We start from the raw sequence: 19785 nt of genomic DNA, 5'->3' as shown, positions 1-19785 counted from the left end.
AGCAGTTTTTTTTATGTGTGAAATTCTTAGAATGTCAAAGACATTTTTTTTGGTTCCCCTGGGTGTAATAGTTTATTTTTCAATATTTTTTCCATCTGCAGTTGCAGACATTTGAAAGCCTAAGGGGAGGTTTTGTCTCCCAGTATTGAATCTCAGTAGATGTGTGCATCAATAAAGTGAAAAGATGTTCTTTGAGTGCTCTACATGCTTACTGTAAATGCTATATTAGCTACTGGACGATTTTAGGCTCATTATAAATGATGATGCAATTAGGAACCATAGGAAGAACTATCATTTTAAATTAAAACCCTTATTTTGGAAGAAAATGTTGCCCCATACAGTTAAAAACACTTTTTAAGGAATAGGTGCTGACAAAGATGTTTCTAATTGAAGTTTGTTTTAATTTGATTTACAAATCCAATCTGCCCACACACAAATCAAATTTAGCTTCTTTTCTTTTTTACTAATTCCAACCAGAAAGATCTCTCACCTCTCTGCCGGTTATCAGAATGAAGGATGGATATGTTCTCAACAGCTGCAGCACAATTACCTCTCTGCAGCATGAATACAGAAAGGAATCAATTAAGTTTTTCCTTGACAAGTCCTGTACATCTTCCTCATTTCCACTGAGTTCTGAGCTGAATGCTACATTAAGAGCTCCCTCCATATCGTTGGTATTGTTTCTGTCCTTTAAAGCTGACCTTAGGGTAACATAATTGAATTAGTGAAAGAAGAGGAAAGTCAGAGAGCGTTCACTCTGACTCTCTGGCACATCTTGCCAAACACCTTTAATCTTTTCTCTCTATCAGCATAGATACTTCCTGTGCCGTTTTACTCTTAACATCTTAGTGTGTACCTGCCATGTACTCTGTCAGTGGACTAGAGGTGTACTACTATGTGTTTTTTGGAAAAGCTTATTGAAGTCGGCATTTCAGTATTCCTGCTTTTTTTTTTTTTTAAACACTACCATCAGTACAACCAGCATTTAAAAAAAATACAATTGTGAAAACAATTAGTGGGGAATAGATCAAATGTTATTGAAACACCCTAAACATTTAATACAATTGCTTATCAATAATTTCAGGACTCTCAAAACTGACCTAGCATTTACCACCTAATGCATGACATTTCCACCAAGAAAAGAGCAACAAATGGATCTAAATTCTTTATAAATTACTGGAGTCAGAGGTTTTGTTTTGACATTTCTCTAGGTGCATGGTGTGCACTGGCTTATATGCATCCTGAGAGAATTGGACAGAGTTTTCTTAATCTCTCCATGTAATGAGTTTTCTCCTTTTTGGTATTCAGATTAACTCTGGGATTGGGCTCAGTCCAATGTAATAGTGTGTGGTTGTCTCTAATCTCCTAACCCCATAATTCTTAATCAAAACCAAGGCAGTATTTTTTTTTATCATTATCCAATCCGTGGAAGCTGTGGATTACTACTCTGGATTTGCAATCTGCACTGCTGAGCAGGACGCGCCTCCTTTTTACTAACATTAGATGACCTCACCTGAACAATGTTGTGCTGTTAGACAATATGTCTGCCTTCACCTGTCTTTTTGTCCCTGTTTGTTCCTCCCACAGAAATGTTTGTTTGTCTAAATGATTGTGAAAAGCTTTCCCACCAAGCTTTCAACCTTGGTGGTAGTGGAAGAGGTGAAAAAGCAATGGAGAGAGATAAAGGGATTGTGGCATCTGTCTGTTTGTGCTGTCAGTAAGAAGGTCAGAGATTATGATCCATATCTTCTGTACCTCTTGCACTGATGATCAGAAAGAGATTGAGATAAAAGTCCAAAGAAATCCAGATGAAGAGACAGTTCAAAGAGTTGTTGATGTTGACAGTTAAACATGTCCAAAATGAGTATCCAGGGAAGGTCAATAAAACACAGAGAAACTCAGAAGTGCTACTTTTAGTTGTGTAAAACCAGCTGCATTATAGAAAACATCAGGGAGCACTTCAGATCTGTGCTTCGATGTATCTTATACCATTCATATAAATCCTTCAAACCTGTCAAGTATGGTTTTAAAAATCTAAACTCAACTGTACATAAAGAAGACTTAAATCCAAACTATGTCTCTAACGTAAAAGAGTGGCAGACGTTTGAGTGTGTCCCATCCATCACAATGAGATGAACAGTCTCTGGGGCTGATAAGGCAGGTCTGTGTCAACAGCCTGTCAATGAAGACAAACGAGGAGGAGCGCTTTGAGAGGTGCAGAGCATCATTTATCTCTCGCTCTCTCTCTGTTTGTCTCTCTGGGTTTTTTCTTTCTCTCCTGCTGTGGAAAAGCCTGGCTGTAAATAATTCAGGGGCAATGCTCTCATCTGGTGGTGTGTAGGTGAACTTGCCTTATATAAAACTTTGGAAAATTGCACTTAATCAGAATGTGAGGAAACCCTGAGAAGTAACAATTTAATAAAAGCACAGGGCTGAATTTGTTTTTCCATTTGACCCATCCTCAAAGGCTTAAGGTCAGTTTAGCATTATGAAGTTTTTTGCCTGTTATGAAAGTTTCTCATGCACTTTCAGCCTATAAACAAAACCGATAAAGCATACACTGTGAAGCCCCATTCCAAGTTTGGTGTTGAGATTAAACTAATCAATGGCATTTGAAATATAAATGTTTATAATGACATCATCAGTGTTATGTTTTAATAGACTCAAGAAAGCTCCTACAGAGCCACACTGAGTAAACTGACCATGTGGGAAAATTAGTGTCCCTTTTAAAAAAACTGCCTTAAAGTAAAACCACTTTTGATGTAGCTTATGTATATCAAGGATCTCGTCTTATATAAAAAGTATATCACCTGCATAAAGGTGGGCTTGTACTTTATTGCGATAACCTTCCCTCCCCCCAAAAGAAAAACACTCTTGCTCTATTTTCTTCCGCCAGATTTATTATAGCACGAGATGTTCATTCTGAGCAACTGTCTCATTGCAAAGCTATTACAAAGCTCAAGACCATCCCAGCGGCATGACCGTGTCACTCAAAACAGTGCTGCAGCTATGGGCATTTTTGCGAGCTAAAGTCATGTCATCTGAGACATTTAATTGGGCCCGGGCCGCCACAGGGGGACAGCAGACGGCATTCCTCCACCGCCTGCGCCCTGTTGTGTTGCTCTTCGCCGCGTGGCTGCAGTCTGTGGATGTCATGTCCATGCCCACGCAAACTTGAACGGCTGGAGTCTCTCTGCCTGACGCGTTTATTATGGTGAAGAACTTCTGAATACAAAATAATATAGATTTTTGTCTCAAGACGAAAGTTGAGATCAACTTTTGGAGAGATAGTTGTGCCATGCAACAGCTGATGTACGAATTGTGTTTTTTCTGAAGAGACATCATTGGACCGGGAATCAATATTGAGGACGTACACTGCAATCTGATTTTAAACTTTATTATACGGAATTTCCTTAGTTGGTTGGGCTCCTGCTGCTGCTTCAGGTAACAATGACCTGCATGCCAAAATGGGTCATATTCAGTGCATGCTGGAAATACTCCATATGTATGGAATAAACTAGTCTCCATCATTATGTGGATCATATGCCTAAAATATGTGCACTATTATGCTATCCCAGCTGCCTATTCTGTCACATGTTGACCTTTTTTATTCCTTGCACATGTGACCTTTCAATACTATTACAACGACTGATAGATACATTTATTGGAGGAAAAAAACATCGTATTAGAAAGTCAGTGAAGCATGCTATGTGTGACAGGGTTTACCAGGGTTACAGTAGGCACATGCCCCCTGATATAAAAAGCCCATACCCTAACCAGAGGGGGCATGCAGAATCCAGACCTCAGAGCCGGTCTGTCAGAGCTCCTTAATTATTTAATCCGACTGCAACTTCAAATGGATGATGAAACTGTGTGTGTGTGTGTGTGTGTGTGTGTGTGTGTGTGTGTGTGTGTGTGTGTGTGTGTGTGTGTGTGTGTGTGTGTGTGTGTGTGTGTGTGTGTGTGTGTGTGTGTGTGTGTGTGTGTGTGTGTGTGTGTGTGTGTGTATAAAGCCCCATACTTTCCTAGGTGTGGATTAATCATGTGGTTTATCAAAGCACGCTTTCATTTAATAAACACATCACCTGCTGAGTTCACTGTTTAGTTTAGTTTGAGTTGAAGGCGAAATATTGGGGTAAAGGTATACTTAGCCTTCCATGTCAGATAGGACACTACATAAGCTACATATCAAATTACCACTATTACCACTTGTTTATCTTTTGTTATAAAAGTAAAAATAAATGCCCTTTACATTTTCCCAGAAATGTAGGCAGCTCCTTTAAATAGCTTATTCTGTACAAGCAATTGTTTAAACCCCACACATTGACACTTATATAAAACATAACAAGGCAAAAAAAAACACCACGTTTAGAATCTTTAAACTGTATGTTTTAATAAATGTGTTAATTATTGGTCTGACAGTTTCCAGTTGATCGAGTACTTGTTTGATTATTACATCATCCCTCCTCTTTCATGAGATCCTCTGCTAACAGCTGTGTTTTGTGCTTGTGGGCCCCATGAAGGGATAAATGATCACCTCAACCAGAAGAGTGTCTCCTGATAAATCTGAAGTTAGAATCGCCTTCAGCCTCGAAGACACATCAGGTAAACACACTCACACTAACTAACTGTGCACTCCCACACACCCACAAATGCCCACACCAACACCCCACACACACCTGTGTTCCAGCATCCTTAAAAAAGACACTAACACATTCTTTAAAGTTTAGTTACACCTATTAATCAATAGATCATTTAACACCTGCATTGCTTGAAGCTCTACTCTCACTGCATTTCCAGTATGTGTGGAACACATGCACGACATTCCTCCTACCAAAACAGACCAGGCACAATCTGCCCCTCACACCCCTTCCCCCCTCCTCCCTCACACCCTATCACTTTAACTGTGTTCATTCTTCTACACTGCAGCTGAGACAGGTGCTCCCTCTATTTCTGTAGGACCCCTGCATATTAAAAACCAACCACACATGCATATGAGCAGCTGTGCACTTGCACCACGCGAGTGATTGCACAACCTTGTATGTGACCATCATTACTTGATTCTATAATTTTCTATCAAAACCCGCAGGTCTGCCCTACCCATGGGCCAAGGTACTGTCTTTCAGGATGTTTTACTGAAATGGGGCCGGGCACTGGGACAGCTGCTGCAGCTATGAAATGGCAGAGTCAGGTTTCCCTCTAATACTATCAGTGTCCCGCTGCCTGATTCACTGTTCAGCTTTTAGAACACTGGCCTATATTTATAAGCAGTTAACACTTCCAGTCCTACTCCACCCATCTCTGATCCCCCTTGTCTTTCTCTTAGGAAGTGAGATGAAGGGCTGTAGCAGGAACTACACTCAAATCCCTCTCTGAGCAATGATTCATTGAACTCATTGCCATTCTGCTTGTCATTTGCTCATGGCAACATACCGTCTCTTTCTGAGTTACATTTTACATTGCTAATATTTCTTAATGCTGTTTATAACTTGCTTTTGGATTCAACCTCAGTGGATTCAATTTAGTTTCCCTTTACCTCATATTTGTCTTTTTCTCAATCTTTTTTTGTTTTATAAATCTTGTGGATCAAGAGAGCGATGACTATAGTTGGTAACATGCTTACATGCCTTGTTTTACTTTTAGTTAAACCATCCAGAGCTGCTCAGGCACAACCTGACCCTACCCTCCAAAATCAAATTTTAGATATTCCCAAGACGATCATGTTGTTCCCTCTTTGAACTCGTGTTCCTCGGCAGGGGACCTGTGCTCCATCTAGAGATCATCCTCTAAGGCTTTCATGACTTCATGCCGGGCATAGTTATAACCACTGTGTCAATCCTAAGCATGAGAACTGTATTTATTCCACATCATAATTGGCCCCACGGCTGCAGCCTGGCCCACTGATACCTCTGCTTTTAGAAGGTTGCATCATCCCAGGATTCTCCACATGTGTTCCACAATTCCTGGGGGACATTACTGGCGAGGCAGAGGCTGGTGCAGACAACCTGTCTGTTTCTGTCTGTCTGGCTGCCTGTCTGAATCCCTCTCTGTCGATACATCTGGCCCGTCTGCTCTTTCTGCCCACTCTTTGTCTGTTTGTGTTCTTACCCTGCATGCCATTCAGTGTGGCAGCTCATTACTGATGTACAGTAAGAGGACATGGCTCATTTATAAGCGTAGCAGCATGTTGCTATGTTGTGGTGTCGTACAAGAGACCCCTACAGTGTTTCATTTTGGTCTATTTTATGAGGCGGGGAAAGACATTTAAGCAACTGCTAGTAAGACAAGTCACTTGGATATACATCAACAACATGCAGCAAGCAATACTAATAAAATAGATAAATATATACATTTAGACTGACATTTAGCATCCTATGAAAATCAACTTGCAGTAAACGGTAGCTAGTGAATTATCAGAAAAAAATGTAAGGTGTTTTTGATTCCAAAGGAAACCATATTCACTAAGATTAGTAGTTAAAAAGATACATGGTTGTTAGTGTTTGTCCTATGAATGCAACACTATTTTGTAATCAATTCCTACTGTAATAGCTTCCTGCAATGCTTTAACTATGCTCAGAGCAATGTCTGCTTGCACTGGTATCACCACATGATTCATACCTACAATTTGACAAGATAATCGCTCTCCCACAAGTTTCAAATCTCTGCATGCTGATTTAGTACTGGGAGAGAATGAAGGAAATCATTCTGGAAAAAATCAGGAAATAAAGTCACTAGGCTGAATGTCTCAACACTTTATAACATATTTAGCCTAAACATATGTATTAATAATAATAAGCCAATAATACAAAATATATAATAACACTACGCTTTGATCACTCAGTACATGCCTGAATAACGTGTTCTGTTTTAATAGATGTAAAAGATGTGGCGGACCTCCCTCAGACTTTCCCAGACCTTGAACAGCGACTACAGGTATACAGTAATACTATACCCGTACACACTGTAGCATCCCATTGCATTGAACACATGCCTTGTATTGTTGGCAGAGCAGCAGAAAAGAGATTAGATTGAGTATAGAAGAGAGGACATTTATTTTAAATATACACTGCTTGTCACAAAGTTAGAGCGACGATTTTACGAGAAAGCTTTCAGAATAATTGATTTTTTTCTCCCCTCAGAATATTTCCCTCCTCTCCTCACTGTATATTTTATTTTATTTTTACTACAATAGTCCCACAGTTCTGTTAATGGTAGCATCTGAATCTGTTGGCTACATCAAGAGAAGCCTGAGTTAATTTTATCAACCCTGTAAATCAATGTCTTGACTGTGTGCACTAAAGCTGCTATTAGTGTTGTCATTGAATTATCCTTCAGCTGCTGCCAGTGCCAGGGTTACATAAAGCGCATGCTGGTTTAAAGTATCAAATGAGAACAGTAGTAACAGGCCAATGAATAATAGCTTTTATACACTCTACCACAGGCTTATTGTGGCTCACTACCATTGGGCTACAGGGTCTCCCACTGTAAGGTCTTTAATTTTGTGACACAAGGCATGTGTTCATCTCATTTAAGTAGTGTGAGAATCAGAATCAGGTTTATGTATTAGCATGGATACATGTCAGTGTCCTCAAGCACAGCAATCTCATGTTTCACCAGAAGTGATGATTTGTATAATGTTAGGAGATACTTTAATGAATCAAAGTAAATTAAACTGTTGATATTGAGGTTCTTTGGTCAGAGGGTCAAGTAAAGGGAATTAGCCATTATGCAGCCCGTTAGCATAATTTGTCATAATTAATAAAGTCAGTGAAAAAGATCATTTCTTTAGATGATGGAAAGTGATATGAAACGTTTTAACATATTACTGATCGTGTGAAAGAAATGTGTGTCTAATCATAATCTGCTTTGTTTCATCTTTCTGATCCGTTTTACCCTGACCCCCTGCAGCCAGTACCCCCCTGTGTGTCTCTGAGGGAGAGCGTTCAGGTGTACAAGGAGCACTGCAGGATGGCGAGAGAGTTCCACCAGGTGAAACACGAGATCGCTGCGATTGAGGATCGCAAGTGAGTCCCTATACAACATTTATTTTAAATAAAACACAAAACAAACCAGTGGATGTTGTAACGCGATGGTAGCATGTATACCCGCATTCTACATGTTTGCATGTTCAAATCATGTAAGGGTGCACTGTTGGGACCAGAAGAAAATACATAACTTTTTGTTCAAAATGTCCACCAGGTGGCACATGTTAATAGATTTCATACAGGCACGTTAACTCCTGAGAGCACTATCCTTTAAATTTGAACAAGTACTGTAAAACTTAAATTTAAGGTGTAATTCTTTATTTGTGTAATAACCTTTAAATCAGAGTGAATTAAGTTATACCCATACATGAGTGTGAATGCGAAGGTAACATGGGTAACACTCAAAAGCGATCGGTTTCATTTTGAAAAGTCAGCTTTTTGAAAACCAACATGGCTCAGTTCAAAATGTTGTTTCAAAACCAAACTCCTCATCTCTTCCCCGACATGATTTAACATAAAGATAATTTGCTACCACTATTTGTTCACTGATATTTGTTCGAACAGAGACTGAATGGGTTTGTTTGCTTCAGCATTATATTTACAAACAGTAGCCGGCGGTGAATGTTCCACTGCAACCATTATAAGGTGTAAGAAAGTGAGACCTGCTCTATTTTTTAATGCACACGTGTACTACCGTGTATGCCTGCACACACACACACAGGGTAGTACTACACACACACAGTGCACACTGTCCCCTGTGCCCTCAGCAGCTGTGGGGGGGTCTTAGCAGTGGGATTTTCAAGGCCATTGCTGCTGCCCCACAACCACACCTACACACACACACACACACACACACACACACACACACACACACAAAACCTACACCACTTGGTAGCTCTTAAATAGAGAACAGCAGGCAGACTCTGATGGGATGAGTGTAGCCTTGAGTTTAGATAAGAACATGATGAGTCAGGCCAGTACAAACTCTTGGTTCTCTCTTTTAACGCTACTCGCTCATGCCAACATCCACTGACACGTACACACACAAAGTCAGATTCACACCTAAAGTAAAATGATTCTCAACTAGGCAGAAGGGAAGGCGCTACACAGATTGTGCTTTTACGCCAATACTAAAAATAAGATATTTCTCTGTTATTGATACTCTATTATTCAGACATCAAATTATAGTGTGTGGACATTTTGATATCTTCTGCTAAGGTCACCAACCATTGACAGACATTCTTGATACAATGGACTTTTTGTTACTTCCCATATGATTACATGCAGAAACACAGGATAGTTTCAGACATACAGTGAAGCGTTGCAATAATTACAACAGGAACCGCACTCGGGATTTTCCAGAATTCACTCTGTCAGCTTTTGGTTAGTAATATCAAACCAGCCCGTGCTGTAGGAATGTAAAGAGAATTATGCCTCTTGTTTTTTTAGTGAACTTCTTTTGTTTCAAAAAACCCCAGTGTATGCAAAAACAATGACTCAGATATTGGTAGGCTATTAGTAGATCACAGGAACCTTAATGCGAATTCCCAGTTATAAAAGAGTTATGAAACACATTGGTATCCATATTAGAATTTTTAAAGAGATTTTTTGGGGTTTTTTTGCCTTTAATCGGATAAGGCAGTGGAGAGTGACAGGAAGCGAGTGGGAGAGAGAGAGTCGGGGTGGGATCCGGAAAGGAACACGGGTCGGGAATCGAACCCGGGTCGCCAGCGTACGGCGCAGGTGCCCCAGCCATTCGCGCCACGGCCCGGGCCCATATTCGACGATTTGAAATTATTTCGATACACAGTTTAAGTTAGTTGAGATGGTTTCATACTTACTTCATAAATTTAACTGGGCAGTGTTTGTTATGTTGTTTCTATATAAGCACATTTTGTTCAGGTCTTCACAACATTTGGTACACAGATGATATGATGGTGTATTGGATATTATTTACACCAGATTTAATTCCTCTTCTATGGTTTCCAGGTGGGGCTAAGATTGTTCCTCTTTTCTTAACCTCTTTCTGTAAATGAAACATACTTATAAACAACAGGGAACATACCACATGCATGTTTCAACTTGCTCCTGAAAAGAAAAAAGAAACTCGGCACAAATGTAATGCATCATACTCCCTAATCATTGCCGGTAAATCACACTGTGTTTTGCCTGTTTTGGAAAATGCTGATTACAGATGAACACAATTATTGAATCCCTCCAAAAAAAATGAAATCATCTATGATTGTAAAATTGTAAGTGACCGTGACCAAAAGCCTTTTCTTTGTGTTTGAGGTGTTTGTCAAAAAGTTTTTCAAAATAAATGAAGTTATGCTTATCAACAAGGACAAAATAACCAGTCTTAGAGAGTGTAAAAACTGAAAATGGACAGAGGATGAGCCGATAGAGAAAGATAAAGTCATATCATATTTTATCCGCTGACATGTCTATTTTTATTGCTTTTTCATTCCTTTTTTCAAACTGGTCTTATCAGTAAATGAATATACAAAACTAGGTGTTATTGGTATGTGGAAAGGACTATTACAAGTAAAAGGTTAGTTTAAACAAACATAATATTTGAAGCAATCATTTGTGATCCATATGTAAACAAAAGAGTCACAATCATCATCATTAATCATTAATTCATATTAGGGCGACGCCTAGACAAAATCAATTTGTGTTTTGAAACAGAATTGGATACATGTTTTACCTCTATGGCACACGTATCATGTGAATTTGGTTAAAATAAATTAAAGGTTAGTGCCTTTCAATCATTCAACATTGAACCCCTTCAGTAAATAAAACCCAGTTCAGTCATTAAAGCTCTACAGACAGCCTGCATTGTAGAATAAAGAATAATGTTCTCCTTTGGTAATGCTACTGTTGTGTGACTTGGCAGTTACCAGCCGTAATACAACCCTGACATTCACACACTTTCTGGCTTGAAGCCATGACACGCACGTTGTTCACATACACATACGTGTTTGTGTGCTTACAATGCCTCTCAAAGTCCAAATGCTGATCTCCTCCCAGAGTGTGAAATCACTGTTTGCCAGGCAAAGTCAGGTCATCCTGAACCAAAGCTGGATTTGAATCTGAAGTTGTTTGATGTTATTTATTGTGCTTAGGCCTCGTGGACTTCGTCCAACAATTCAGTTGATTTGTGAAAACATTTATCAGACACAGATTTTTGTTTTATTCTTTGAGATCTTTCACTTTTGGGGAATTATGTTACACATAAAAGGCAGTACACTGTAGCTGACCATCAATATGTTTGTAATATGGGTTTGTTAGAACTCTTACACATAACAAAAATGTGCCTTGATGAATATTAGCCAACCAAATGTATTTAAAATTATTGTAGATAAGAAGATATTGTGTGTTGCCCAACAGCAATCAATGTGTTTTTTTTTCTGAAGCTTAGCCCTTCTGTTAACATTTAAGAAACAAAACATGACAAAGACTATTTAAAGGGGCGAAGCCTGCGAGCTAGTTCAGTCAGTCAACTCGAGCACCAATGATACATTCGCATATAACGCCCCTCGTCACTCTTGCACCCAACCAATCATAGTCCCCTGAATCTGGCGCTCTATTTAAGCTGACGGATCTGCCTACCTCTGCCGCGCTAATGCAGCTGCTGCTACTGCTGCTTCCACGCTGCAAAATGCGTTCACCTCGCTGCTGCTGCGTTCACGTTGGTGACGCTCGCCTGCCTCACCATCACCCCAGCTTCCTCCCCAGCTTCCACCTGTAGGATCTGGGGTTAGTTATCTAATCATCACTCAATGTTTTGTGTAAATATGTGGAGTGATGAGGCCCGAGCCTAGACGCAAAACTCAAACTATATACTGCTTCTAATAAACATATTAATGAAACACGGGAGTTGTCTGACTGAATTGCTCATAGATATAAATGTTAGCTATCGCTGGCAAATCTGCCTTTAACTCATCTAGGAACCTGTTGAGGATGTTTTCCTGCCTGCAGTCAAGTGTATACTCGGTCCAGGTTTTCACCCAAAAAAAAAGAGATTAATCAGGAAGAAATGGAAAATTAACAAATTATTATTCAGAAAATGAATTGTATAATTTGGAGAAATACGAAGAAAAAGGGCACTGTCTGTTAATGTTTTTATCTCACTCTATTTAGGCGTCAGTTGCTGGCAGAGCTGGTGGAGGATGAGAAGGTTGCCATGGAGATTGCCCGTCTAGAGGAGGAGTTTCGGCGCCTAACAGAGGAGAACCGCACACTGATGACTGTCCACAACGAGCGCGCTCAGCAGCTGGAGAGGCTCTGCTTACCCAATCATACAAGGCAGGACTCCTCGTGACCTCTGACCTCCCGCAGAACCTGAGGCCTCCAAACATCCGGCTGATGCCAGGCAGGAAACAAAGCAGAAATAAAGGCTCAGCTAGTGCTCATTCAACACAAATACAGTCAGTGGTTCAGCTAATTACACAGAAAGGTGCCGTGTTTATTTGTGTCTGAGTCATTTGTTTGAGACGCAGTGTCGTCATCTACTGTTGTAGTGATTCTACCAATCTATGACACAAGATCACCTTTCTGGATTGTGTTATTATGTGATCTTGCAGAACCTTCCTGGCCGTCATTGCAATACCTCACAGTATATCTTCATGCTCAGCTGCTGTGAATTTCACCAGATAATCTGAAATCTGTCTCAGGTCCTGTGGAGACTCAGATCTTTTACCTGAGGTCTGTGGATGTAGCATGAGGTGGTATGATGTGGTCCAAATGTTGTATTTTGAGAATCGTTTCCCCTGACGCTCCTTCTCTTCCACCTATACAGTTGCCAGTCAAGTTCCTGTTGTGATAAAAAGGATATGAGACGAGTGTTTTAAATGTGTAAGGGACCGGGAAAAAGCCATTTGTGAGGAACAGTAAAAGAGAAGGGTGAGCCTGTCTGTTTCACAATGAGCCTCTGCTGTGACACAACACTGTAAGAATTGTACATTTGATTGATGCAGCTTGTCTCATCCTCCTGTAGAAGGGGCAGTATACAACAAGATTAAAGGTTGATTATTGCCTGCATCTATTAATAAAATGAATACCAGCATCAGTTCCTTAGTTTCATTTCCAGCACTATTGTGTTTGGTGTCTGCTTTATGGACATAATGCAGTGCTTACATGGAAAAGGGAACTTGTTTTTTTTTTTCATGTGGAGATTAGCTCATTCTGGAATTATGAAACAGTCACCGGATTGGCTAGTTCGACTCTGTTAGCCTTCCTTCTTCCTCCTTTAAATCATGTGACATTGACAACAGTGCTTTGTGGTGACGATTAGTCCAATTTCTTTTACTTTAAATGCCTGGCATGCTGGTTACGAAGGTGTATACACAAACAACTCACTACTGACTACTCACTCGTAGTCAATACATTATTGTTCCGTCCCTAACAGTCATCCTTTCACAGATAATTGATTAAATTGACCTCGCCTTTTACAGTTTCTGGCACAAAAGCTTAATAAATAAATCCGAATCTAAAAATAAAACGAGGGCAAATATTGTTTTTTTGGTACTCTTTTGCAGCTGTTCATTTATTGGACTTCTGCCTGGAAGGCAGACTCATAAACACATGACAAAGACTTGAACTGATCCCTTGAAAAGATTGCTGCTACCTAGAAGAACAGCATAATATGAGAGAACTGAGAATGTTCTACTTTTAGACTAGCATAAACGCCTCCTTGGTCTTGCAAAAGTTAATTTTCTGTTATTTTTACCCTCTGTTATTGAACCATCTGTTCACAAAATGCATTGTCTAGAATGAGTCAAGTTTGTCCAGACAGTCTAGAACAAACAAATGGACAAAAGACTAAATTATGTTTAAACACTTGGATTATATTCCAACCCTTACTCTATGAATAGTTTGCGGGGTTAATCTATAAAGGGCTAATCTAGGGAAAACCCCGTTATTTTACCAGACGGATCTAAGGGTGGGATTGGTATGGACGGAAAAACTGCTTGCTCATCCGATATCAGCAGGAGTGCATGAGTCAGCGCTTGCTCTGTTCCACCCAGAGTTGTTGCGACATAGGCTACACACACAGACACACAGACACACACTCCCTCTTTCTACCCCCCTCCCTCCTACACACTCACACACAGGCCATCTGACTGAGTCAAGCTCGGTTTTTAGTTTGTGGCAGAGTTGAGATAAGACTTTCTGGGAATCGTAGCCCGGTTGGACGGCATTACATTTAGAAATAATCATGTGTGCTCAGAAGATAGGACTTTAACACTTCTCTAGGAAACTCGGATATATAAAGGCGGCATTGTAAGGTATGTTTTTTTTTAAATTTGTTAAATAACGTTTTACCTTTCATGTATCCCGATAGAGGGGAAGCACTTAACTCTAAGAGTGTGCGTTTGTGTATATAGATGTCTGTGATGGCTTCGTCTGCTCCCCGGTCGTCTGTGTTTACGTTTGAGTCTACAGTGCATTCCTCCCATGTGCTGCGCTGCCTGGACGAGCAGCGTCGCCGGGACACGGTGTGTGATGTTACCGTGGTGGTGGAGGGCCACAGTTTAAGAGCCCACCGCTCAGTGCTCGCTTGCTGTAGCGAGTACTTCTCACACAGGATCTCCTCCCTCACACAGCATGGGGGGGTCATCACTCTGCCACAAGAGGTGAGATGACACCTCAAGATACATTCAAGTGACGTCGAGAAAGTGAAAAACACACAGACCGTGCTACCAAACACATCCCTGTATTAATGTGAAGTGAGAAGTATGATGAAAGTTTCATTTCCTCAACCAGTGTTGATGGTAAATAGGCTGTGGTTTGTGTAACCTGTGTCTTTGATTATGCTTTTTTGTGTAAATACTACCATGACACGTACACTTGACTGACTGCAATTATTAAAGTTCTTAGTGGTTACCTGTTTGCTGAAGAGACATATGACTACAAAATATATTCCCAGTGGGTCTTTGGAAATAATACTGAAAAGTGTCCAACCAATTTGATCTGCAAGAGGAAAGCGCTGGCTTACACAACTCTTTTTAAATTACCAAATCTTTTTTGATTTTCTGTTATTTCCACAAGTACTGTGTTTCTTTCACAAATTGAATTTCCATTTACACAATGCTTTAATGCACTATTATTCATCTTCTTGTTGAATGCAAAAGCCATGGAAAAAAGATAGCAAATAGATTATTGTTTACATTCATTAGTTGTTGTGTCAGTAACAATCCTTGGCCTTATTTCACAAAACATTTATGGTCAGAGTAGCTTTACAGTATTTCCCTGGCTTACTGGCATGTTGTTGCCTTCTGACAGAACATATTATAGAAATACCTATTGCTTATTTATATTTCTTCTCCTCTTTCACAGGTGACAGTTTCTGGCTTTGAACCATTGCTAAATTTTGCCTACACATCCAAACTTCTCTTCGGGAAAGACGATGTCTTAGAAATACGTAACTCAGCTTCAATTCTTGGTTTCAGAGACCTAGACGAGTCATGCTTTGATTTTCTCCTCCCCAAGTTCTTCTCCAGCAATGACTCCGCCCCTGTCCTCAGAAAGATCTGTTGTAAGGAGAAATATAAGAGAAGATTGTTGAAGGAAGACATTCACTCTGACAATGTTTTGTTGGATGACAAAGAAGTAAAACCAGTTGCTGACTCACCATCTACGCAGGAAGTGGCTTGGCACTGTAACAAATCAGTGAACAACAAAATGGGAAGTCTGAACAGTGAGGGCACTCTTACACCTGTAGCTGAAGGGACAAACAATGGCTTCATGCAGTGTCCAAAGTATCGCAAGCTCCAGCTAGCTTGTGGTATGGAAACGTGTGTCACAGATAAAAGTCTGAACAACCCTACCACAGTTATCAGGGATGACTGTGACCTCGCCTGCTCGCCCTCCTCCAGCAGTGCGAAAAGCAAGAATGAAACTGATGTTGAATTCCCTCATATTTCAATCTCCAATTCCTCTACACAGAGCAAAGGAGGGGCTGATGAGCCATGGAAAAATGAAAAACATGACAAGAAAAAAGAGAATGGTGGGGGCAGAGGCCAGGTTGATGTGATGGAGAAAGACAAACATGAAAGGCAACAGAAATGGATTAAGAAGGAAAGAGAGATGAATGTGGAGGAAGAGATATGCTCTTCAGACAGATTCACTGTCAAGGAAGTCTCTTCAGGGTCAAGCACAGTGCTGGGCGAGAAGTCATCAGGGTTAATATTGAACCATTGCCCCCTGAAGACCTTTGGGGAAGGCCCTGTAATCAATCTGTCACAGTGGCACAAGAGGTTCGACATGGACATTACAGAGGGTAAGCAAACAGTTTCCATTCACCAACAGGTGGAAGCAAAGGGAAAAATGGCAGACGATGACATATATTCGGGCTGGCAAGATAGAGGCAGCATGGAGAGAGTGTCCCTGTCAGTAGATAATGCCAAAGAAAGGAGCACAGAGGAAAGGGAGGTAGCCGAGCACCTGGCAAGGCGGCTGGGTTCCGACGTGGACCCAGATGCAGGAAGTGCCTCTGATACAGGGAGCGGACAGGCACAAAGCACATCTATAGATTGGATGAAGTTCCACAAAATCAGCGCCACAAGCACCAACTGTTTCCTTTTCCAGGATCTGGAACAAGGCACATGTTTATGGAAGGGAGCAGAGCTGTCTGAGTGCGAGGGGGCCTCTCAGTCAGGTGTGTCATCCTTCAACTCAGGGGAGGATGGAGAGTGGGAGACAGAAACAGAAGGAGACAGTGAGTCCTATGCAAGGGAGCGGGCCAGACAGGTGAGCAGTTAAACCATGAATCAAGTCTGCCTTTTCTCTGCATATCTGCTCCGTTCTTTGATATATTTATATATGCTTCCGGCTGACACCTAACTGGGAAGTTCATGTGCTGAAAATAGTCTGTTCCAGTAAACCTCAGCAAGCCCACCCTACATGTAGATACATTCACTACAGTGTGTTTGCTTTAGATAAGCTTGTTGGGAACATGATATCCGCTGTATGAGCTTACATTCAACAGAAAGCAGAATCACTTAAGTGCCAAGTTAATTATTCACCAAGTTACTGATGTGTGTGTATGTGTTTACTTGTGTTTGTTGCAACGGTGTGCATAATTAGCTCAGAGTCCAAGTCATCACATTGACAGCTCAGCCCATTGAGTTAACAATGAACAGGAACACACAAACAACAAAACAACAGGTTTGAGGAAACTCTCATGTTTCTGTACAGAGAGGTTCAACAGTGCAGTGGGTGTGCAGACAAAGCTGAGGTCACTTCACAGGAGAAACTAAGCTTTTATTTACCCTAGATAAAACACTGCATGATTGATACTGCTCCAATAAACTAAGAAGTATACATTTCCTGTCACACATTGGCAGAAGCAATAACCCAGCACCCAACCGCTGCCTATAAAAGTTAACTCCAAGTAAATGATTAACATGTTGGTAAAAAATTGACTTTGTATTTGAACTCTATATTCATTTGACTTACTTATTTTGGTTGTTAACAGCAAGCTCCACTGTTTGATCATTACATATTTTTGTTCATAGTATTTTAATTCAAATAATGATTTCCTAAGATTTCATATTGACAGTAATAATTAGTCCTTATGATGTCCAAACAACCTTGCTGCTTTAAAATAAGGGTGTGTGTACCACATTCCCATGTCTTCAAAAGTGTGATATCATGCAATATATGGTTGATTTTGCTCCATCTTTTATTAAGGTTGCTCCTGCAATGAAGCACATACTCTCTTGTGAAACCTTTACTTCCTGTTTGTGTGTCCTCAGGTGCAGTTGCCATTTTCTGTTGAGTGGATTGTTGATCTGAGCAGGAATGACTTCCAGCAACTGCTGAAGCAACAGGTCTTTACCCGAGAACAGCTGGATTTTGTCCACGATATGAGACGCCGCAGCAAAAACCGCCTTGCAGCTCAGCGTTGCCGCAAGAGAAAACTAGACTGCATATATAATCTGCAGTGTGAAATCAACAAACTGGTAAAAAAATAACGAAAAACCTCTTTGTTAAATCAGAGCAATTATTTTTAAATCCTCTTCTTGTTTATTCATTTGGATTGCATGTATTGCTTGTGTGTGTCACAGAAGACAGAGAGGGAGAAACTGATGTCAGAGAAGAGCCATCTGAGCCAGCTGAAATCGAAAGCATGTCACAATGTCTCCACATTATGCCAGAGGGTCTGCAACGAAGCCAACCTGCAGCCAGAGCAGATCCAGGTGTTAGCCAAATACAGTTCCCCGGACTGCCCTCTGTCCTCTTTCTCTACTCACATAGACACACTCTTCTCACAGCCCGGGTTGCTACCCCAGCCTCATGATGGGTATATGGCGTCTGAGGAGGCTTCCAGCTCCAGAAAGGATACAGTCACCAGAGATGGGCAACATTCGCTTTAGATACAAAGAATAGGGTTGATTATGATGTCAAACTAGTTATTCAATGAGTTTAATTGCGTGGTCAGGAATGCATTCCAGGTGTCCAAAACCATTCATTTTACTTTTACACCAATTATAAGTCTGATTACCTTGTGTAGCAAATGTTTCACCCTTGGCAAACCTCTTATCAGAGTTTGTTTTCGGGTGAAAGTCGAAAGGTACCTGCTCACAAATAAACCCAGCCAGGGTGCATGTTGATAATGTTAAAATCTTAGAACAAAATGTTAATCATAATGAAAGGGAACAATGGTCTCTGTATTTATAATGTGCTTCACTGCTTCATTATCTCAGGAAATTGCACTTCATCCTGATACATAATTATTTCCTTTCTTAAAACTCTAAAACGTTTTATACCGATTCTCAGGTGTTAATAGGAAAACTCAGCAAACAATACCTCTAACAGACAGTGTGGGGTATGCCCTCTCTATGGAGAGAGCAACACAAAACAAGATTTTGCACAAAGAACAGACCATTGTTATTGTGGTTGTTCAACCACAGTGACATGGCTCTTTTAGGTTGCACACAGCATGGACTCACTAAAACAAACCTCTTAATGTGCGTAGGTGTGTTCAAAGCTGTCTAAAGAAAGTGCACCTTAGTAGAACTTTATATACAAACAAAAAAACACTTTCAGGAGAAAAGCTGCCTCACTCTTTCTGATGAAAAGCATTCCCATCATTCTTCCCACATTTCCAGTTTGTCCTGAATTGTGGCAGGATTGTGACCATATTTAAATAACTCTCCAGGTCAATTTAGCATTAACTTGTTGATGCATGAAGTATGAGCATATTTAAAAGCACAATTATTTCTTTTAGTTTTTTTGCATTCCATTCATTACTCAGGCTTTCTGTTGACTTTGACCTTTGACCTATTTTCTCCCTGCTTATAGTAGATATATGACACTCAGGATTATGTACAGAAAACCAGCTACACAACTTCCTCGTGATCTAATTTCACTGTATTTTATGTAAATATGTTTATTTTGTATTTTTGTATTCTTGATCTCATTTACAGTGCGTGTGGCTTCAAAATGATTTGTCGCTAAAAAAAAAAAAATTGTAAGAATGATGTTTAGGGTACATTGTTTTTATAAGGAAATTCTGACTAACAACACTGTCTTTTTGAGGACAGTTGTGTTTGAGGGTGTTAAATCTCCACAAAAGAATGTTTTGTTTTCTTCTCACACCAATCCGACTGCAGACGCTGGTGCTTATTGCCCTCTAGTGGCAGTTTTGGTACAGTCAACATATTGTTACAGTAAGACGTTTCATTTATTTTAATTGCACAAAAAAGGACTTTATTTTCAATGACAATGTCAAAAAGGCTTCCTTTTTTTTCAGAAACAAAACCAATCAACAATAAAACAGTTAATGATGTTA

At 40.2% G+C, this 19785-nt stretch overlaps 2 protein-coding genes across 3 annotated transcripts; both read left to right on the top strand.

Moving 5' to 3' along the window:
* The first annotated feature begins 3072 nt into the window (after window positions 1-3072).
* map3k7cl (map3k7 C-terminal like) lies at window positions 3073-13502 on the top strand. The gene is made up of 6 exons (XM_063894615.1): window positions 3073-3214; window positions 3337-3444; window positions 4524-4605; window positions 6875-6933; window positions 7909-8024; window positions 12129-13502. The coding sequence occupies exons 3-6, from the start codon at window positions 4530-4532 to the stop codon at window positions 12307-12309; spliced, it is 432 nt and encodes a 143-aa protein (XP_063750685.1). The 5' UTR covers window positions 3073-3214; window positions 3337-3444; window positions 4524-4529; the 3' UTR covers window positions 12310-13502.
* A 563-nt stretch (window positions 13503-14065) lies between these two features.
* On the top strand, window positions 14066-19785 carry LOC134871957 (transcription regulator protein BACH1-like). Of its 2 annotated transcripts, none has more exons than XM_063894999.1 (5): window positions 14066-14275; window positions 14375-14623; window positions 15327-16739; window positions 17747-17953; window positions 18059-19785. In XM_063894999.1, the coding sequence occupies exons 2-5, from the start codon at window positions 14375-14377 to the stop codon at window positions 18365-18367; spliced, it is 2178 nt and encodes a 725-aa protein (XP_063751069.1). In that variant the 5' UTR covers window positions 14066-14275; the 3' UTR covers window positions 18368-19785. The 2 variants fall into 2 exon arrangements, with proteins under 2 accessions (XP_063751069.1, XP_063751070.1); XM_063895000.1 differs by having other exon boundaries at window positions 14087-14270.

The sequence above is a fragment of the Eleginops maclovinus genome, chromosome 11 (assembly GCF_036324505.1).
Source record: "Eleginops maclovinus isolate JMC-PN-2008 ecotype Puerto Natales chromosome 11, JC_Emac_rtc_rv5, whole genome shotgun sequence".
Lineage (NCBI taxonomy): Eukaryota > Metazoa > Chordata > Actinopteri > Perciformes > Eleginopidae > Eleginops > Eleginops maclovinus.
This window is presented reverse-complemented; position numbering and strand designations above follow the sequence as displayed.